At 36.0% G+C, this 23891-nt stretch overlaps 1 protein-coding gene across 1 annotated transcript in view; it reads left to right on the top strand.

The window, feature by feature from the left end:
* Positions 1-17614, top strand: part of LOC308668985 (glypican-5-like) — a 388177-nt gene extending 370563 nt beyond the window's left edge. Inside the window, exon 9 of the mRNA XM_081329346.1 lies at positions 16477-17614. Within this exon, the coding sequence (XP_081185472.1) occupies positions 16477-16484 (8 nt within the window). The 3' untranslated portion in view covers positions 16485-17614. The remainder of the gene's footprint in view (positions 1-16476) is intronic.
* The last annotated feature ends 6277 nt before the right edge of the window (positions 17615-23891 follow it).

The raw sequence follows: 23891 nt of genomic DNA on the forward strand, positions 1-23891 counted from the left end.
TAGGTAAACTTGCATGTTTTCAGATAATAGCTGATGAGCAGCAATGCATCGACATTCCATGACAAGATTTGGAGCTCTTGAGAAGCATCTGTCTACCCATTGAAAAGTTCTAGGCCTGGGAAACTGGTAGGAAGCAGGCCGCTCAGCTGGAGGTGAGCAGTGGGCAAATGAGCAAAACCGAAACCATTCTCCCCTTGGGTCTGTGGAAAAATTGTCGTCCACAAAAGTGGTCCCTGATGCCAAAAAGGTCAAGACCACTGTTCTAGGTAATCTGATGTTCAGTAATAGATAGTTAAGATAGTTCACATAGAATTGTTATTTTCCCATATAAACTTGCAAAGCATTGCTGACTAGTGAAAGTTTGTTTCTTCTTCCTGCAAATGTAATTTTTCTTGCCTAAAAGCTCTAAAGTACATGAAATAAAACAAAAGTATAAATTGCTGAGAGATTTAGTCAGCAGAATATCAAGTTAAATAAACAAAATAATATTTGTTTCCTATAGAAGGAAACTATGCTATTTTGTACTATGTAATAGACAGTAAAAGTTGATACAGAAATGCATTTCTGGCCCAAAAAAAGTATTATTTATTTCATTTTAACAGAAAAGAAAACAGTATGGGTCTAATGAAATCATTGCAATGAAGTCATCAGTTTAGCATTTTAAATTATTACTAAACCTGTTGTTGCATCTTGATTGCATCTTCTAGCTATAGAATGATCTCTAACAGATGTCTTCAATATAGTGGCTTAGACAGACAGAAATTTTTAAATGCAGCAACATTTCTATGTAGCCACAGAAGCTACTCCTTCAGTATTGGCAATCCCACTAAGTGTTCATTACCTTTAATGGAAGCTTTAGAGTGAATGAGTGCTTTTAGGGTCAGGATCATTGCCTTCTCCATGTAAAGAACTTAATTTGAGGTAAAATTATTAATTACTTGTCTTCTTGTCTTCTTATCTTCTTTCCCACTTACATTGTGAACTTCTACATTTACTGCAACAATCAAGTCCTACTTGCCAAGATTAGTGCACTAAATCACAAAGAGAAATGCTTCCTAGACTGTAAAATAATGCATGTATATGTATATAGTCCTTGACTTACAACCATACTTGGGGCCAGAATTTCTGTTGCTAAGCAAGGCAGTTATTAAGTGAATGGCACCCAATTTTACAACCTTTTTTGCTATGGTTGTTAAATGAATCAATGCAGTTGTTAAATGAATCATGCAAACATTAAGTGAATACACCTTCTCCACTGACTTGTTGGAAGGTGGCTGGGAAGGTCGCAAATGGAGATCGTGTAACCCAATTTTGATCATGTGACTGTGAGGATGTTGTGATGGTCATAAGTGCAAGGACTGGTTGTAAGTCACTTTTTAGTGGTTTTCTAATTTTGAACAACACTAAAGCAGGGGTGTCAAACTCAATTTCATAGAGGGCCGCATCAGCATTGCAGTTGCCGTCAAGGGGCCAGGTGGGTGTGGCCAGGGTGGGCGTGGCCTGCTGGGTGGGCGTGGCTAGAGTGCGTATGGCCTACTGGGTGGGCGTTGCCAGCTCTACATCGTTCGCGTCAAGGGTGCCTATGGGGGCCTGGGCAGGAGTGGGACAGATCTGAGGGTCTCTGGCAGAAGGAGGGTCTCTGGGCCAGGGCCAAGGCAGTGGGGGCCGTTCCCTCACTGTTTCCAGGATGGCTTCGTGGGCCACATGAAACCACTTCGCGGGCCGGATCTGGGCCCCGGGCCTTGTGTTTGACATGTCTGCACTAAAGGATTTACAATGAAATGCAATGAAACACTAATCAGCTTCCTCAGTGTAAAGTCAGAAACTTTGGACAACTTGTGTGAAGAAGAAAATGGATTTCTAACATACCATCATGTTTTGTTCTGCATCAGAATAATTTGCTTCAGTATACAATTGAAACAGGCTTCAACAACCTAAAGTTCAGATTATATTTTGTTTTGTTTTTGCAGTGAAAGTTTGAAGTTATTATCTCCCTCCTGGTTTTCAATAACTTGTACCAAGACAAAATGGTTATTCTTTTATGACATTGTAATCAAATCTGTGGGTTTACTCTTTCTTTGGGGAGGAAGGGAGGGGGGAAGCTGATAGAGTTTTATCACACAATATGAACATTGTATTTCTTTATTCTCATACATCAGTGAAAGCCTTAAAACGCTGGCAGCATTTGTTACAATGCCACTTCAGATGAGATTTATTATTCAGCCTCTATATCAAATAAATCGGGTTTGCGTTATGTCATAGCTATAGAAAATACAAAACTGTAAATAATATCTAAGCTCTTTGCCTCACTGCTTAAAGACAACTCAGGCTACCTTGTTGACTACTGATTATATTCATTTTTGTTACTGCAACAATGTCTGAACAGAACAAAATTCCCTATAACTGGATTGGGGAGGGTGTCTAGCTGCCCAGAACTGCTGTATCAGTGAAAAAGGTGGCATGGAAATAAATAAATAAATAAAATCCAGTGGAAGAGAGGACTCAGGGAAGTTTATTACCAAAGCTTCAGGAGCTGGCAAAATGAAGAATTTTCTGAAAGCTGTACAATAATTAAAGTTAGTACAGACAAGGATAGATTAGTGTGTCAGTTTTAGTTTCACTTAATTTCTCCTCAGTTTGTTCCTTTTTTTCCATATGTTTCCATTTTTAAAGAAATCTAAATGAACATATGTAAAGGAACTTACGTGATATTTCTTCTGATACACATTTTTTATGAACTGTGTTTCCCAATATATATATTTGCAAAACACATTTCTTGCAATACAAAATGTGTTTTGGCCTGTAGTTTTCACTGGTATTGATATTTAAATGCTGCTGCATTTTCATTTATATGCAATAATATGCTCATTTTCATTTATATGCAATAATACGCATGACCGCTGTGGAGGCCATACACTAAATAACAATAAATAAGTGCTCATTTTGTTATTAGAAGTAAAAAAATTCAGAAACAGTTATACTTTTTAAAGTCCCACACACAAGCAGAACTAAACCAATCTTGCTTGATGTCATATTTGCAGCTTCCCATGGATCTCACAAAAACACAAGTTTGGTGTGGAACAGATGCACCCTCCTCTGCTGAATGGTCTCTTTTTTTTGTAGACAGAAATGTTAGGCATAGGATTGGGTGAGAAGTGCAGCTGCTAAGAAATATCTGCATTTTCAGCCCTATGGGCTGTCCTATATCGTGGACCTTCTACTCTGTTCCAATCTTGGTGGTGTCATTTGTTTACTAGACAGGTAGAGATGCCCTCAAGTTGAAATTTATTCCTGATAACCCTCCAGTTTTTCTGGCAACAATGTGGAAGTAGTTTGTCACTGTCTCCTTCTTCTTTTCTCACATTAAAGGGCTAATCAGACCAATCCTGCTTAGTATCTGAGATGAGACAAGATATGCTAACTGCTAATAACTCTTGAGGTTCATTCACAAAATATCACAAGTATTCTGATAGATAAGTGTCATGCCTCAAATGAACAAACATATCCAAATGTTTTGATATGGTTCTCCCAGTATAACTCTGTAATCAACTCTATTTTTAAAGTCAAATTGGTTCCTATGTTGTGTTTTCTGTATAATGTGCTTCATTAACAGCCCTGTCACAGATTCTTCATCCTTGTGTAGGTTTTAAAATGTTAGTTTGGGCTATTTTATACCATAGCTATGCTACTTTGAGAGGAATTATATGGATGTCTGTGTTTTGATTTTTTTAAAGTTTTTAAAATAAATATTGGAATAATTTTCATCAGGATCCAAAGAACAGAACTTGATTTTTCATGTAAACATAAAATTTTGGAAGGCCTTTAACAACTGCTGTTTCTTCAGGCATTGGGGTAGAGTGAGACGAATCCAGAAACTGAGAAAATGAAATTTTCATTCCATTTGGATAGTTTTTGTTGCATTTTTCTCTTTTTATATTTTGTGAACCACCCAGGATTGTAGCACATAAAATGGTCAGCCTTATAAGTCTTATAAATAAATAAACAATTTGTCCAGTGCCATCTTGGCAATTCATGCAACATTTGCTCAAAAATATGTATCAACTGTTCATAATTTTATACACCATGAACAACTGAAAGAGTATTAATAAACATAAAATCAATTCATTATATGAATTTATTAAATAATTAATAACTTTAGGGTCACTTATATTTTCTAAAAAAGAGATTAAACTGTATGTTTACAATGAAAATTTTATCTAAGGGGAGAAAAGTCCAACTTCTGTACAAGTGTAGGCACTTTCTTAGCATGAATCACAATAGTACAAAAGAACCTATATTTTCTCTAAGGAGATTCTCAGCCGTCCAGGGCACAGTTGTCCCAAAGGTGCTTTTTCAAAGGCAATTGGACTTCGTTTTTCCTTGAAGTTGTTTCATTTCTTAGATCTGAAGAAGCTTCTTGGATGAGAAGTGGAACATCTTCAAGGAAAAACAAAGTCCAGTTGCCTTTTGAAAAAGCATCTTTGGAACAATCTACATTTTGAATTCTCTTGTTTTCATCAAGTTTTGCCTGTATTTGTAATATCTTGCCTCATTAGAACTTCTGAAAACCTCAGAACATTGCACATCTATTTTTGTGACATTTTGGTATGTTGCCACAAAATTATTGTGCTACTATTTTTTTTAATCCAGAAATCTATTTCCTAAAGCAAGTATTTTAACTTTCAGTTTAGAAGCTTTTTTCTTATTATTTGATTTGAATTGATGAGTGTAAATAAGGCTTATGATCTAGAAGCAATGTTTTCTACATAGTTTTTCTGAATATGCAAAAATCTACCTCACTAAAACAGTAAGCTAACAACTGCAATACATTAGACATTAATCTTCAATATATAGTAACTTCTTAACTTTTATATGCATACCAAGACAGATGTATCTATTTATTTGATTCTTTTTTAATTCACTGTTGCCATATCTTGGCTAAAACAATAAACTGGCAGGGAATAGAGCCTTGGATCTGTTCTGTTTCTATTCTAAAGGCAAAAATTTATCAACAATTAACAGAAGAAACCCATAAACCATGCTTATTAATCATGCATACTATCACATTAATACATATCAATTGACTAGCTCAACCAAATCTTCATCAGAAAGGAATTCATTAGGACCCCAGACTTGTATAATGAATATTACAGGCATGGCAATTTGAGAATTCTATAATTGCCTCTTTCATTCTAAGAAGCAAACTCTTTCATTTTCCCATTTGTCTGTTCCAGCCACATTTAAAAATAATTAGTAGCGGTCATGATGGAAATAAGTTGGAGCTATTTAAAAACTGTTCATTCCATGGTTATTTCCTTGTTTTGAGAGATCTTTGTTTGGAGGTGTAAAACCACTTTCAGTTAGTGATACCAGAAGGGATAAAAATGAAATAAGAGTAGTGCAGCATCTATTGTAATACAGCATCACTATTGCAGCCTGAAGCATATCATCCCTGCCTGTTTTTGTATCTTTCACTGTCCTGCTTTAAATAATACTTGGAAAGAACACACACTTTTAAATATTTACTTTGACAAAAAGTAAGATCAAAATGCATATTGAAATCCTATTTGAAGAAGATTTGCTTGAATTATTAGTTTAATACATAAATAGAATTAGCATATGGATAAAAACAGATGCAAAAAGAACCAAAAATAGACCCACTCCTTGTGAAATCCCTCTAGTTTTAATAATAATAATGTTGGAAGGGACCTTGGAGCTCATCTAGTCCAACCCCCTGCTCAGGCAGGAAACCTATACCATTTCGGACAAATGGCTGTCCACTCTCTTCTTAAAAACTTCCAGTGTTGGAGCATCCACAGCTTCTAGAGGCAGGTTGTTCCACTGGTTAATTGTTCTAACTGTCAGGAAGTTTCTCCTTAGTTCTAGGTTGCTTCTCTCCTTGACTAGTTTCCATCCGTTGCTTCTTCTTTCTTCTTCTGTTAGAGAGAGTTGCCTCCATTTGTTTTCCGAGTCCTACCAAATTCATGCTTTCCATTGGGGCAGCATTATACCTCATGATTGCATTTCAGGTTATGTATAAATATAGCCTAGGGAGTATCTGAGAACCACTATTATGTTCTCTCAGGTATTTGTTCCTAATAGGTTTGATATTTAAGAGGAGGCAGTTTTGCACTTTACTTTCTTCTTTGTGTCTATGTATGTGTCTTGGGAATAATTCCCAGGGAAAATAAGTAAAACACTGCAATCCTGCTAAGCTTAGGCTTTACCAATGAAAAGAAAGCTTTATGCAATAACAGTACTTTATCAAACAACATGTATTTAATTTTTAAACAGAGATTTACAAAATGCCCTGTTGGCACATCTAACCTATCTTTTAATTGCCAGCAGGCCATAAAAGAAATTGCTGTGAAACTACAGTGAAAGAGAAAACTAAATTGGGAGTCTTTCCCTAGGAAGGTTAAAAGCAGATTTTCCTGATGTATTATTTAATGCTTGTTACATAGTGCATTTAGGAGTGCTGTAGTACTGAAGGAAAAGCTGTTAAAATGCCAACATGCCTACATTTTGTTCTTTTTTTCAGATAGCATTCAGTTTTGCTTTAGATGTTTGCTTAAGTCAATACCAGAAGAATAAATGAATTAATAGTTCCCATCCTAGCCAATTTATAGCAGCAAATCAAGTTACAACCCTGGATATGGTCAGGTGAGAGAGAAGAATAGATTTAAACTTTGTGAAGTCTTTATTTAATCTGCAGGCTCTAGAGAGCTGAAGTCAGCAGGCCAGGATGATATAAAAGGATGCAGAAATAGTGCTTTTACCAGAGCTGACAGCATGACAGTGATGGAAACAAAGGCCAGGTGCTTTCAGAAAAAAAAAAATACATATTTCCACGATTTATTTTCAAACCTTTCCTCTGTTTTCAAGGTGCTGATGTAAGTGCTAATGTTTATGAAATCAAAATATAAACCCTCATAAAAGATGCCGAGGGCTGCCAGAGGTCTGCAAGGGAGGGAGGGAGGGAGGACTGCTGAAATGGTCCAGTGAGAATTTGGTGGTCTCTAGATGCCGTTGCCCCTTCATGGATTACTGCCTTGTCGTGGCGAAGGGGCTTGCGTAATTCAATGAAGCTATGAGCTATGCCGTGCAGGGCCACCCAAGACGGACAGGTCATAGCAGAGAGTTCTGACAAAACGTGATCCACTGGAGAAGGAAATGGCAACCCACTCCAGTATCTTTGCCATGAAAACCCTATGGACAGTACCAAAAGGCAAAACGATATGACGCTGGAAGATGAGCCCCTCAGGTCGGAAGGCGTCCAATATGCTACTGGGGAAGAGCAGAGGGCTAGTACTAGTAGCGCCAGAAAGAATGAAGCGACTGGGCCAAAGCCGAAAGGACGCTCAGCTGTGGATATGTCTGGTGGTGAAAGGAAAGTCCGATGCTGTAAAGATTTTTTCTCCATAGGAACCTGGAATGTAAGATCCATGAATCAAGGAAAGCTGGACGTGGTCAAACAAGAGATGACAAGACTAAATATTGACATCTTAGGTATCAGCGAACTAAAATGGACAGGAATGGGTGAATTTAATTCAGATGACCACCAGGTATACTACTGCGGGCAAGAATCCCTCAGAAGAAATGGAGTAGCCTTCATAGTCAATAAAAAAATAGGAAAAGCAATACTGGGATACAATCCTCAAAATGACAGAATGATCTCAGTTCGAATCCAAGGCAAACCATTCAATATCACAGTAGTCCAAGTCTATGCCCCAACCACCGGTGCTGAAGAGGATGAAATTGACCGGTTCTATGAAGCCCTACAGCACCTTATAGAACTAACACCCAGAAATGATGTCCTTATCATCATGGGGGATTGGAATGCTAAAGTAGGAAGCCAAAAGATAACTGGAATAACAGGCAAGTTTGGCCTTGGAGTACAAAATGAAGCAGGGCACAGGCTGATAGAATTTTTTCAAGAGAATACGATGGTCATAGCAAACACTCTTTTCCAACAATCCAAGAGACGGCTTTACACATGGACATCACCAGACGGTCAACACAGAAATCAGATTGACTATATGCTCTGCAGCCAAAGATGGAGAAGCTCTATACAGTCAGTAAAAACAAGACCAGGAGCTGACTGTGGCTCAGACCATGAGCTTCTTGTTGCAAAGTTTAGGCTTAAATTAAAGAAAGTAGGGAAAAGCGCTAGGCCAGTCAGGTATGAATTAAATCATATCCCTGTTGAATATACAGTAGAGGTGACAAATAGATTTAAGGAATTAGATCTGATAGACAGAGTGCCTGAAGAACTATGGACAGAGGTTCGCAACATTGTACAACAGGTAGCAACCAAAACCATCCCAAAGAAAAAGAAATGCAAGAAAGCAAAATGGCTGTCTGAGGAAGCTTTGCAAATAGCTGAGGAAAGGAGAGAAGCGAAAGGCAAGGGAGAAAAAGAAAGATATGCCCAATTAAATGCAGAATTCCAAAGAATAGCTAGAAGAGATAAGAATGCCTTCTTAAATGAAAAATGCAAAGAAATAGAAGAAAACAATAGACTAGGGAGGACCAGAGATCTTTTCAAGAAAATTGGAGAGATGAAAGGAACGTTTAATGCAAAAATGGGCATGATAAAGGACCAAAATGGCAGGGACCTAACAGAGGCAGAAGAGATTAAGAAGAGGTGGCAAAATTACACAGAAGAACTATACAAGAATGAGCTTAACGTCCCTGATAATCACAATGAGGTGGTCACTGACCTCGAGCCAGACATCCTAGAATGTGAAGTGAAGTGGGCCTTAGAAAAGCTGAGCAACAACAAAGCTAGTGGAGGTGACAGTATTCCAGCTGAGCTATTCAAAATCTTAAAAGACGATGCAGTAAAAGTGCTACACTCAATTTGCCAGCAAATTTGGAAAACTCAACAGTGGCCACAGGATTGGAAAAGATCAGTTTACATTCCAATTCCAAAGAAAGGCAGTGCCAAAGAATGTTCAAACTATCGCACCATTGCACTCATTTCTCATGCTAGTAAAGTTATGCTTAAAATTCTACAAGCTAGACTCCAGCAGCATGTGGATCGAGAACTACCAGAAGTACAGGCAGGATTTCGAAGAGGCAGAGGAACTAGAGATCAAATTGCTAACATACGCTGGATCATGGAGAAAGCTAGAGAGTTCCAGAAAAACATCTACTTCTGCTTCATCGACTATGCTAAAGCCTTTGATTGTGTGGATCATAACAAACTCTGGCAAGTCCTTAAAGAGATGGGCATACCAGACCATCTTATTTGTCTATTGAGAAATCTATATGCGGGCCAAGAAGCAACAGTGAGAACTGGACACGGAACCACTGATTGGTTCAAAATTGGGAAAGGAGTCCGGCAAGGCTGTATACTGTCGCCTTGCCTATTTAACTTATATGCAGAGCACATCATGAGAAAGGCAGGGCTAGATGAATCAAAAGTTGGAATTAAGATTGCCGGAAGAAACATCAACAACCTAAGATATGCAGATGATACCACTCTAATGGCAGAAAGTGAAGAAGAACTAAAGAGCCTCTTGTTGCGGGTGAAGAAGGAGAGTGCAAAACTTGGGTTGAAACTAAACATTAAGAAAACCAAGATCATGGCATCCGGCCCTCTCAATTCCTGGCAAATAGATGGGGAAGAAATGGAGGTAGTGACAGATTTTATTTTCCTGGGCTCCAAGATCACTGCAGATGGGGACTGTAGCCAAGAAATTAAAAGACGCTTGCTCCTTGGGAGGAAAGCCATGGCAAATCTAGACAGCACACTAAAAAGCAGAGACATCACCCTGTCAACAAAAGTGCGTATAGTCAAGGCTATGGTCTTCCCAGTTGCAATGTATGGCAGTGAAAGCTGGACCATAAGAAAGGCTGAGCGCCAAAGAATTGAAGCCTTTGAACTCTGGTGCTGGAGAAGACTCCTGCGAGTTCCTTGGACTGCAAGGCGATCAAACCGGTCAGTCCTAGAGGAGATCAACCCTGACTGCTCTTTAGAAGGCCAGATCCTGAAGCTAAAACTCAAATACTTTGGCCACCTAATGAGAAGGAAGGACTCACTGGAGAAGAGCCTAATGCTGGGAAAGATTGAGGGCAAGAGAAGAAGGGGACGACAGAGAATGAGGTGGCTGGATGGAGTCACTGAAGCAGTAGGCGTGAGCTTAGATGGACTCCAGAAGATGGTAGAAGACAGGAAGGCCTGGAGGAACATTGTCCATAGGGTCGCGATGGGTCAGACACGACTTCGCAACTAACAACAACAACAACAACAACAACAAGATGCCATTGATTGTAGATAACAATAGATATTGGAGTAAACCCTAAAAGATTTCATGACTTGCTGACTCAAAAATTAAACATTAACACTTTCTTATAATGAGAAATGGCATACGAATACTTTGAACAATCACAAAGCTGTTTACACTAATCACACAATAATACTTCAGAATAAAAAAAATGTATATTAAAATAGGACTATCAGGCCTGGGCTGCCAAAATCCAGAAAATCAATAAATGATAGCAAAAAAAATCAGAAAAATCTTGACTTTTGTAGCCCTACATCAAACAACAATTTGCCAGCTATCTCCCCAAGGAATCAGGGAGGTTGGTTCAATTGGACAATTGGTGCAATTAACCTGGATCCCATTTAAGTAATTTACAATAACACGAAGGCTCTCCATCTTTATTATTGTTTGCACCCATAAATATTTCTTTCCTCCATTTTTTCTCTTTGAATAAAGTCTATTATGAGGGCAACAAATTATGCCTGGAACTGCATTACAGTACAAAACAAAACAAAACAAAACAAGGAGGGTACAATCTGGTTCTTCTACAAAGTTATTATGTTTATATCCCAGAATCCAATTGTCTTCCCAAATAAAGGTTAATGTTATTAAAAAGCTCGGAGAAACTCTGAGTATTGCCCAGTTGATTGTCCATTGCCAGTGTCAATGTACAAGTGATTCTTATCCCCACAATAGCACAAATCAGTAGTTTTTCCCCTCAATCCTCTTCATATAAACTGTGGTTTTGAAACTAAGATGTTGTTGAATGTTTATGCAATTATCTATCTCAGCTTATTTCTTACAAAATGCCCCTTTCCCACTTCTACTTCTTCCCTTTCAATGTACCTAGAAGTATTGGATGATTCCTCTCCTTCTTCCAGTTTATTTCCTTTCCTCCATCTCTATTCCTTTCCTTTAAGCAGATTTACGCCATTTCTGAATTGTTCATCATGTGTCAAATTTCCTGGCAGGACATGAGGGGTTGTGATCTTTTCCTTCCTTCCTTCCTTCCTTCCTTCCTTCCTTCCTTCCTTCCTTCCTTCCTTCCTTCTTTCCTTCCTTCCTTCCTTCCCTCCCTCCCACCCACCCACCCACCCTCCCTCTCTCCCTCCCTTCTTTCCTCAGCAGCAATCTCCATCTTTTCTGAACTGTTCCCCTTTTTGTGTGATACAGTCATTCAATCTCTCTCTCTCTCTGCTCATGTAATTTCCTCTTGTCCCACCTTCCCTTCTCAGCATCCAAAACTACTGGCAAGTACTAAAACTTCCTTGAACAGCTGGTTCAAAAGTTTTGGTTTGCAAGGAAAATGCAAGTGGAATGATCAAAGGAGAAGGATATGTGTATTTCCCTGCAGCATCCCTAAGAACATTATGTAGCCAGGTGGTCTTTCAAATGAATCTAATAGTTAAGCTTGCTGAGTGTCTAGAATGTACTCTTCGAATCTTCCCCATTTCCCCATGAAATAGGTGGAGGTGACAAAACAATGGTTTACAAAGAGCAAGAGTGCATGCTTATACCAGAAGGAAATGGTGGCAAACCCAATGTATCCTTAATGTGGTTGGAAGTTGTAATAAAAAGCTACAAGAATGGCTTGTGAGAGGGAATCTAGCTTCTCAGATAGGCATGAGGAAGGGATACACCTTGTAGAAATTCAGACGTAGACTCTAACTATGATGGGAGGCATAATTAGGTGATAATTGGCAGAGCAACTGTAAAAAGTCTTGAGTATTCCAGTTTTATTTTGGGTAGATGTAGAGCTGCCTGTTGTTCTTAGAGAAACAGGAGACTTTCATGGTGGGGGCTGTAGAGGTGTTCTTCAGGAACCACAAAGAATAATCATAAGTTCTTTTTCTTCCATACATTCCTGAAGAGTCTATATATATATTTCCATTCTACATCACTACTGAATTCCTTGGAAAATATGTTCACTCTGTCTTTGCATACATTTTCTTTCCCTTTTTCTGGGCTATACATGCAAATCATTTCTCTTTGCTTTTCTCTCTGTTTGCTCTCCAGACCATGATTCACCTTAACTGAATTCAATGGGTCACTCCTCCTGGGAGGAATTTCCAGCTTTTCTGTCTGCTACCAAACCTGCACCTATATCCATCCTTCTCCCCAAGCCAGACAATGTCTCATCGGGAGAAACCTTTAGTTCTTGTTTCCTCTTCATCCTGCAATTAACTGTTTAGCTTTACACTTTAATCTTTCCTGGCTTGCACAGGTTTACTGCAATTCTATGGGTTGCACTGGTAGCAGTAATTCACGCACTAGTAATCTCAACAGTGGAATTTAGCGATGTGCTCCAGATCAGCTCACTTTGAGGTTGGCTAGTGAGAAATGCTAGACTGGGTAATTGGACAATCTACCAGGAGCTTATTCATATAATTCTATTGGCTTCTTGCATATCAGACAATCAAAATCACAATATTTGTCATGACAAAGAAAGCCAGCCATAGTTTAAGATATGACTACTTGATGGAATACTTTCTCCCTTATGTACCTGCTAGAGGGCTCAGATCTACTGCTAGATCTTATTATGTGTCACATTTGCAAAATTTAGCTTATGCAACTATCTCAGAGAAGACAGATTAAATATTAGTATAAACTTAAAATCTATTTGTTCAATGAGATCTCTGTTTTAATTCTACTAATGTGTTCTATTTCCTTGCTGCCTCATAATTTTGTTGTTTGGGGAATTTAAAATATTTGATTGATTGCTTTACTGAGTTTCTAGGCAGTTGTAATTGCAAAAAACTCTAGGCAACATACATCTCAATTCCATAAGTCAGGTTAAAACTACATAGTAAAAGCAGATCATATAAATAATATCAAAACAACACTGGCACTATGAATCATATTACTCAATTGAGTCAACCCAAAGAAATACCTTCCAATATTGGAGAGAACAAGCTCACAAAGGCCTGATGGAGTAACCATGTTTTAATGGTCTCATAGAAACCTGGTCTAGTGGGAGCCATTCAGATATCAGAGAATGCTATTTCATGGAAGGAAAGCAGCAGCTGATAAAAATATCTCCAAGGAAAGCTAATTGAAACATTATTCTTTAAGGACATAAAAGGGCCGTAGCAGCCCTTTCAGTTTAGATCACAAAGGCAAAATATACTTCTTTATCTATTCATTCCCACACACTTTTCAAGGCCATTATATATTTATGTTGACATAGGTCTATTTAGACATCTCTCAAGGCAAAAGAACAGAATCTGGTTCCCCTCCCATTCCTGCCTCCTTTATCATCCAACCATCTCATTTATTTTCATGCCCTTCCCCTATTTTGCTTTCTCTGTGCAAGATCACTTGCTTTCTGCTGTCCAGTTTGTCTTAGATTTCTCCTGCTCACCTCATTTCCATCAGTCAAACTTTTTTATACTCTTCTCTTTTTTCCTTTACTTTTTCCTCTTTTCTTATATTACCTCTTTTATTGTCTCTTCCTGTTTTGCTTTTTGTGTTTACCCCTTTCCAGTCCCCTTTCTCATTAGATGAATGTACATTGTATTAATATTTTTTTATGATTTCTGAATATTTTCAGCACTGAGTAGCTTTCACTCTAAGACTATAGTGGAACAAGGGGCTTACAACCTCTGGCAATTTCTCATGATACACAGAAATATGATTTAACAACATATTAAACAGTAGTTAGTGATGTGAAGACCTCATCAGGAGAAGGGAAGAATGGCTTGCTAAATTCATATTCTCAAAGTGGATGGGCAGGCAAGCTTTGATAGAAAAGAGATAGGCAAGCCTTGATTGAAAAAGAGGTGGGCAACCTTTGATAGAAAATAAATTTGTTTTAATTTAGCCTACAAAAAATTAATTAATTTTCATATCATAAAATTTTCATCTCAATGTCCAATAATCTACTAAAGAGCGATTTGTTACTAAAGGCAAAACTGAAAGAAACATATTGACAACAACTTATGGTCTCTGGTGATGACATGATGTCACGAAAATAGTTGAGAGCACCCAATTTGATGGTTTAGAGAGTTTAAAGGACACAACTTTAGGGTAACAATAATGAAACTGGAGGGGAGATTCGGGTGTTTTTTTAAAATTGGTAACATTTACTTGATTTTATTCTTTTGAGCAAAAATGCACTGCAATCAGTTGCACTGGAGTTCAGTGAAATCAAATCCCATCATTATGGAATGTGAACATGTTACAAAGTCAAATCCAAATGTGACTGCACTGTTAAAGTTCCATTAATTTTAGCTAATTAGATTATTATTAAGTCAATAATTAAACTATTGATATGTTTTCTTTGAAAACTAATCTGTCAGACATCAGCTGTATGGTGGATTCTATTTTATTTTTTCTGACTCACAGAACAGATAGAGTGTTTTGTTCTACAATTTATGTACAGATTTCACATTCCAGTTTATTCAACGGAAAGTCATTATGGATTGGCTCAGCCAATCTCAATGTATACATGGTTGTACTTTGACAATAAAGGTTCATTATTATTATTAATAAAATTTACTATCAAATTACTAACAATCTTAGGCCTGAACTTGCTTATATGGAATAAATTGAATTAAATTATTGAGACTTACTACCAAGTACATAAATAGCAGATTATACTGCAGATCTTGTTTTCAGATGTGAGCCTACTGGAACCATAAAAATCATAATTGTTTTTATTGACATGGTTTGCCAAATAAGTAACATTTGTTTCCTTTGTTCTTCTTTTCAGATGTTTTTAGTGTGAAATCAGGAGACAGAAATGAAACCATACAAATAATGGAAAAGATGGACACCACAACCACAACAATAATAAACACATTTTCCATTTATAAAGGGGACAGAAGTTTGGGTACTCAAGTATCAAGTTCTTGGTTCTTTAAAATTACCAGCCTTGCAGTTTTGTGGCATTTTGTGTCATAGCTGTATTACACTGCAGTAACTATGCAATTTTTGTGCATCATCATATATACCTTCAGCCTTATCTAAGTGAAAGCAAAGTTAAATTGGTTTCTAAATTCTATGCTCTAATATTATGTGGTATGTTAGTTTAAGTGCTAAGTATTAGCCTGGGACTGGCTACTAGAAAGCATCAATTTCTACACATTTTCTCCGCTGTCTAGAGGTTTTTTTGGTTTATTTGTAACACCTCAACTATTCAACATGGAAAAAGGATGAAGACAGAAGACTTAAGTAGGTTAAGTTATTGTGATAGGTACAGCTAAGAATGTTATAAAGTTATACATTAATATGTTGGTGTTTTTTTCTTTGACTTGACAAATATTGGACTGTTGTCTTCTTAATCTTTTATGTTCCTTTAAATAATTGCATTTAATTTACATGCCCATAAGTTATAATATAGGGATCCATGGATATTATAAACAAAGTTGCTGGTTTGATCAAATTCTGGTCAAGGAATCATAGCATGCTTAAAATTCTTTATTTTTTTATAATTAGATTGCAGAAAGCATATGGTATTTTTAATGTATCATTAACTAGTAGTTCTTTTAACAATTCAACAATAAATGTAACTACTTCCCAGTTTATTTTAAAACACTACAGAATAGTCTCCCTGCTCATGTATTTCTTTACTATATGCCTACAATTTTGTCATGTTGCAAATACCTGATGAATTAAAAAAAGAGGAGAATCTTAGATGGCCATGGCAAAAATTGTTATTGTTATTAAAAAAAACTACATGAAAAATACATGTCATAATATCCAATCAACATTAGCTGGCAATTTCATGAAGTATTCCAAAATACCATTGAAAAGCTACTATATTATTTTACACAGGCGATGCATTACATTTTCATGACAATGTTAATGTCGTTTGCAGTTTATCATTAGCTTTCACCTTTCTCTCTTTTCCCTTTAAATCAGTAAGATTCAGTTTTACTATTTGTACTTCACAAAACACTGCCATGATAAAAAAAATATTTGTTGTATAGCATAAGCAATTAACATTTGCTCACTTTATCTATTACAACAGGCTATATAATTTGTCCATTGTGCCCTTTTGGTGCACCTAATTAGAATCAGTGTGAAACTCCATTCAGGTGATAAATATTTAATTGGAGGGCCCAGGAAGCAAAGAATGAACGTGTTCTGTATTTTATACAATTTCTGCAGTCATATACTTGTAATATGCTTTTTACCTAAAATGATATTTTAAATATCTTGTGGTGGTCTACAATAATTACAATATATCTTGTTTACATTACAGGTCTTTAAAGCCCTGTTTGAAGAGCAGAACAAGTGGTGGATTCTGTTCTCTAAATGTTTGTCACATCAAATATTTTCTATAGGCCACATTGCTTTAAAATTCTTTTAAGTGAGATAAGAGTTTAGCAGTGCTGCCTCAGATATTGTACCAAAACTTGGAGTCAATGAACTATAAACAAGTCAACAAAACAGTAACAATATCAATGAGTGGTGGAATTGGAGAAATATTTAGAGCCAGAATACCTATCTATGCTATGATCCTGGTGGATGAACAGAACTGCTCCATCCAAAATTTAATCTTAAATTCTTACCAGGAATGCCAAACATTGACTATCAATTATTTTATATAATATGCATTTGTATGTATATGCAATTAGGAATATCTACTTGCTCCTGATGTTTTATAGATAAAAATGTTCACTGTGTGAAGTTTTAAACTTTAAGTCTAACTACTTTGTCATGAAAATAGAAAAACATCTATTATAAATATTTAGGGCAAGGAACAATTTGACTCCATAAAAGGTTTGGCCCATGCCTTCTGCTGGGTCTAAACCTAGTCCAATATTTCTATCAAAGGTTTCTAAACATTTCGATACATCCCTGCTTCTTTAAGTTTATCAAGCTTTCTTGGGTTTTATTAGCTGTTTTCTAACATACATCATTATATTTAAGAGAGGGATACCACAGAATGCATTCTTGTATTATGGTAGCCTGGACAAGGAGATAGCAATCTCTTAGAGTTGAACATGTAGACTCATTAGCAGTATGGCTGTAGAGAAGATTTGTAGCAAACTTTGTTCTTTGAAATTCAGAATCCAAATCCAAAATCTAAAATTACTTCAAAACAAGAGTCTTTAAGGCATAGCCATTTCTGTCTTCCTATCCAGTTCATGACCTCTAACTATTGTGATAGTATAAATACAGGGGGGAAAATTGCCTCAGTGATTCTGTTGATTGAAAAGAGTTTATGCTGATGTATGCCTTACTTTGCTTACAAAATTATTGTGTTTCTTATTATTACTAACACCTTTAATAACTGTGATATAAGTTATTTTTCAGGTTAAAGTCTCAACAAATAGAAATTAAATGTTTATATATCTGCATTCTCACGAGATCATTTTTCTCCTTGCTTTTCATAAGACATATATATATATATATATATATATATATATATATATATATATATATATATATATATATATATATATATATATATATATATACCATGAGCCAGAAACCTTAAATTATGTTGCCTTTAAATCTTTATTTAATCTATTTTATTGTGCACTCCCTGAAGTATAAAATTTTGTGCATTGTAGTGGGTAAAAATCACAGCAATTCGTGATTATGTCACAATGCCCTCATCACCCCCTCCATGGAAACAGTCACCTTCCTCTTCCTTCTACTCATCTTCTCTTCTTCCATCTGTTGATTCAAAGAGCTCAGAAAAATTTTAGGATGATCCCAGAGTCAAGCAGTCATAATGAATTTTTGATTTGGGCTGAACAATTCAGCTATATGTAACTCTGCCAGAGGAAAGATAGGCTGAAGCTGTACAAGTCCAACAGTATACTAAACATACATGGGAACAACAGTATTGATGCCTTTAGGATGCTTTGCAATGGGATTGATGTTATTGTGCAAAACTCTGCCTTGAGTACAGGAGTATATTAAATTAATAGAGTACTACATATTGATTGTAGTTCTCATGGTTCTCATTTATTTAAAGTGCTGTCATGTACATCAAATCCAACTAAAAAGGTTTGTATTTTCCAGAAAACCATTTCCAACCCTAATCAACAAAATGATTTGGTCTCTTTTTATTTAACTCCTGTGACACCTGGGTAGAAATATAGCCACATTTTGTATCTGTGCCCAAGTAAAATGTTTGCTGTTTCACACCCTCACCAGTGCTGGAATCTTTGCTTTTGATATAATCCCCTGAATATAGGCACTGCTCAATATTACATACTTTTGCTGTCAATATTTGCAAAAAGCTCATGTAATTTTTGTCAGTTGGTATACTGCATCGTTGTGTTGATTTTAATTATGCCACATTTTGATTTAAATTTCTGCTTCCTAAACTGTATCTCTTACTTTAAAATAGCATTTTGCACAGAGAGGTCCACAAAGACTCACTCATAACCATGTTTTTTATTATTATTATTATCAACACTTGAAAGTGGAGATATAAAGTTAGCCAGGCAGAAAAAGACTGGTGACATTGAGAAATGTGCAATAGAAGTCTGCAGAATTAGAAAAGGGAAAATTGCAGTAATCTGTGATAAAGACATGTCTATGAATCATTGCAAGGAAAAAAGTGTTTTGAATCGCCATCCAGAATTATCAATTAATATGCCAGAAAAATGCTATATTACTGAGCAAGAGGACTTTATGAAGAAAACTTTACATCAGTAGTTCATGTCAGTGGCCTGCTATTTTGTTACCAAAATAGCAAAATATTTTTCTGCATTCAGTTATCCTGAACCTCTTCATAGGCCTTAACTGGACTAAGAGTCCTTAACTGTATTAGCACTGCAGCCAGGCTTCAGGCATATTCCTGGTTTTCTTTCTTTTGTTTAATAACTTTTCACATTTATTTGGGCCTGTAAATATTGTTGATGCTATCTATTACTGATATTTTACATACTGAAACTTTGCCATCTATCATATTCAAATACTGACATGTTCTGAACAAGGGCACTACATGTTGTTTATTTGTTGTGTTTTGCATATGGAATCTGTTTTAAAATAATAAAAAACCATTGTTGTAGCTGTATTGAAGAAAGATACTCTGAAGAACTATAATAGTGTGATGATTTGTAAGTACAATAATTTCTGTAATAAATAATAAACAATAATAAAACATTACTATTCAAGGTTTTATACGATAACTAGCTCATGGAACTTAATTCATTTTGAACGCATTCCATTGATGTCTTAGGATGTAATTTTGGGGTGTCAGAGACAGCATACTTGGTGCCATATGATTTTCAGGTTTTTTTTCTGATGTCAGAGCCAATGTTTGTTCCTCACTAACCTCTGTGGCTAATTTTTTTTTCTGTAGATTGCAAACTGTTCAAATTGGCCTCTTGGAGATAAGGACAGAAATGAGATGGGAGAGATTAAGGAACTGAAAGTTCATGAACACCCTAATGCCCACCAACCTTGTCGAAGCCCTAACTTGATTCGTCTTCGAATCAAATTAGCCATTTGATTGACATCTGTTTCATCTTTTTGTAACCAACTGTGGGGGAAAAGCCAAAAGCAGAATAAGGGAGGCAACAGAGAGGCATAGATTTACAAGATTTTCTGCAGAGTATAGTGAAAATGGTCAAAATGGCACCCCTGATGGTTTAATCAAGGCTTTGTCTGATTTTTATGTGAGTCATGCATGGCATACATAAAAAAACAGAATATACTTCAATCACACTGTCACGGCTGCTATCTTGATGTTTTTACTACACCCTGCAGATAACCTTGCAAATATCTCTCCATCTTCAATTTCATCTCACTAGGCTGAAACCATAATGACTGCTCATAATGAAAGCACTCCCTGAACAGAATGTAAGATTAGTCAGCCTCCTTCATGGAATAATCAACTTACTCCAGCCAATTTGTTTTTCATAGGTAGATGAGCAATATGTTCAACTGAAGGTCCTGGAAACTACCTCCTTTTTGAAGACACTATGGCTATGTTTAACTTGGAGAGAGAGAAAAAAATGTAGGTAGAAGTGATAACAGTTTTCTAGCAATGTGTGAAGGAGTGTCATGCAAAAGGAAGTCAGTATGCTCAAGACCTCATCACTGCAAGATATGGAATAGTATATTTAAATTACAGGAAGGCTGATTTCACTTGAAAGCAAAGAAAACTATCATAATAGTAGGAAAATTTTCAGCTATACAACTATTATAACTAAGTAAGATACCGAACAACTTTTGAATGAGTTCAAGCAGTAGCTATGCAGCCATCAGTTGGGAAAGATTTAATTGAATTTTTGCACTTGATAACTTACATAGCACATATCATTTCTATGAATCTATGATTCTCCTTGCCTATAGATTATTCTTTATATCTCATACTAACAATTGAATAAAAGATAAACTTCAACTATTTCTGGAAAAAAATTCCAATAAATTTTAATGTGTCTGAAGTTTTATTAAAATAATATATTTAGTAATATGTTTGTTTAAAGAAATATTAAATTTCCAGTTCCTCCAATAGTAATTTGATAAAGTAGTCTGAAAAGAGAATCTTCATTACCATTTAAGAAAAGCACATCAAAAGACTTTCCTCATGTCAAACGGTAATCACCTCTCTTCAGGGCACCTTTTGCTCTCCAGACCTAATCTCATGTATTTCCCTAAATTTCTCACAAAAAGCAATAATTATGTTTCATACCAAAGACCAGGGTAATTTGGTCAGGAACTTAATATTTAGGTCCATGATTAAATCAGGAGCAAACTCAATCAGATTTTGCCAATACCCCTCATATGATCAGTTTCCAAAGCTATTATTCTCTTGTTTCCATCACCACCCATGAATTCTCTCTTCCTTTCCTCATACAGAAACAAATGCAAAATACATGTTCACTACACATTAACAGGACATAATATGTTCCCCTTAAGATATTTCTGAGAACTATAATTCTGTCTTAGAGCTTTTCAAGTGCACTTTTAATTATTTTAATAGACTTGTTCTCAATTAAGCCACTGTGTCTTTAATTTCTAAGTTCCCTTAATTCTTAAGGTGCCAAAGTTGGGAGTGACCAGTACCTTATGTTCTTTCTAAATGCCAAAGTTACACATCTAAAAATGCAGAATCATGAAAAAAATACATCTTTAGTAAGTATTTAGTATTTTCTGAGGAGTCCATTTTTGTAGAAAAGTCATTCTTCCCATGATGCAATGATCTTAGACTTGCTTGGATTCACGCTAATGGAATGTGTACATACAGGGACTTTAGTTAAATTTTAGTTCCTTTGGTCCATAAACCTATCTTGGCTTGAGTGTTTTCACTCAAAGGGTGATCAATTATATTACTTTCAGGTTTCAAGTTTTCTTCTTTCAGAAGTTTACAAGCTTAAGCTCAGAAAAACTTGAGTTGTGAAAGGAAAAGGAATTGATCATCTTTTGAGTAAAAACACATAAGCAAAAACCATGAATGCTCAAGGCTTGTCCACAGCATCAAAGATTTAATAAAATAGGTCTGAAGTCTTGCACAAAAACATGTACAGTACAATGCTTGTAATATTTATCACATTAAATTAGCAATGTGGTCAGCATCTCTAACATTAAATATTCTACAATCTATGTAAAATAAAAACATTTGACTCTGCACACTCATGCTTTCCCAAATTACTATCATTCTTGAGGCACCATTTATGTATTCCTTTCCCTCTAAATGCTAGGGCAATTTAAATACTGGCACTAGGACTAAACCTTATTACAATAACATTACTCCAAGGTGATAATTTTTCCCTCTAATGGCTAATTTTTATTTAGATGTAAAACTCTTTGCTCATTGCCTTTGTGCAATGCCTTCTGTGGATCACATATATTTTATGACCTGAATCAAAAGGTATTGCTGAAAAGGGGGGGGGGAAATGCTTATTCTACCTACTGGTGCCTCAGGAAGACATTTTAAATTGAAGCTCCTGTATTTCTAGTCTAATTAAATGGATCGCTCAGTTTCTGGAATTACTTCTTTATGAATTATAAATTCTCCACATTTGAAAAAAGCTATTGATTTTTGTTTTACCTTGCCTCTGAATCATACATTGTTTCCTCTATGACTCTTATTAAGAGCTTATTTTTAATAAATAGTTTCCTTCTGTTTCTGTATTTCCCCACCAACGAGATTTTTTGCTTTTACAGACTCTTGAAAGAGCGCTCAGAAAGCAGCAAGATGTTCATCTTTTTTCCTGGAAAATGTAATTTCTTTTGCTATTGCTTTAATGCAAAATTATGATGCAAATTTATTTTAACAGGTAATGAAATCAGGAAATTCTCTTCCTGAGAATGGGAACCTATGGTTTCAAAATATGTGTTTCACAGAACCTTAAAGATTCTAAGTAAGAGTGACTCCTAATAATAACATCCCCAGCTATGAGAATAAAACCATGGGTAGCTTCTGCCATTACAAGTGTTATTATGGCTGCTGGTGGAAGCTACTGTGTGGCCTTTAGTGACAGTAGACTAGAATAATCTATGAACTGACTTAGCAGTTCTCTTTTCTTACTCCATTATCAGGCAGGGAGTTCTTTTCCTTTGTTGACTAAATGTCACACAAAAATATTTTGTTTCTTTAAAAATAGAACATTTGATAAAACATTGATCATATCTTTAATGATCTGGAAAGAAAAAAGGAACTTTTATATTTCTGAAGGATCAAGACAAACAACAGTATGTCCTCCCCAAGAGGAAAAAAATTATTTGAATTTATTGATTATACTGAGAGATTCTGAGTTAACTTTCGAAGTGAAAAATGGGTTGGGTTATAAATTCCACAGGCAGTTGAAGAACATGCAAGCAATAGTATTTGAAGCCACAAAAATCTCAGCTTTTATTTTATACCTCTGTTTTAAAAGAACAAGTAGCCAGTTTTATTTGCCCTAAAGAAAAAATATGTTGACCTTTAGAATAGTTAATCTAAGTCCTTCATATCTCACTCATTGCAAGATGTGTGTGTTGACAATTCTTCAACGGGCAGTATACATATATTGTATTAATAAATAAATAGTCTGGTTATTCATTTTTCTTTCCAGGAATTCACAAAGTCAACTTTATTTTGCTACTTTAGTCAGGTCATAACATCACCTTTGATCATCACCTTTGATCAGCTTCCTAAACTCTAGAGAATACCTTCCAAATGTCATCCAAACTTCAATCATGCCCATATCCAACAGAATAGAAATTGTGTTCTTTTAGGTTTGGTGATCGGCTTTCTTCTTCCATGCAGAATATCTCCAGCCATCATTTCCACCATTATATTTAGTTTTATTCCCTCTCACTTCAACTTTATTTTTATCAAGACGTCTTACTCCCACTGGTATCATTTACAAAATCAATAAAGTTAATGAACACTCCCATCACATCATGGTTTAAATAAGTGAAATATGGAGTAAACCTCCTTTGGGTTATGGGATTTTTGGGTTATGAAGACTTTTTATACACCCGTGCCTTTAAACAAACTTCTTAACTCTGCATCATCTTCCTCTGCCTAGACTCTTCCTCTAAAAGAAAAAATGCATATATTTAATAATTGGGAGTTGTAGCAGTTCAGATCCATAGCTAGAAGTTTTTTGTCTCCCACCTGAATATCCAAGAACATCATGCTACTTCATTGGCAAAGAACCCAGTTGCCTAAGCAGCAGAATGGACGAAGCTGTATGAGATGGTAACAAAATAACCTCT

Source organism: Vipera berus (genome assembly GCF_964194415.1).
Source record: "Vipera berus genome assembly, chromosome: 5".
In the NCBI taxonomy this organism is placed as follows: domain Eukaryota; kingdom Metazoa; phylum Chordata; class Lepidosauria; order Squamata; family Viperidae; genus Vipera; species Vipera berus.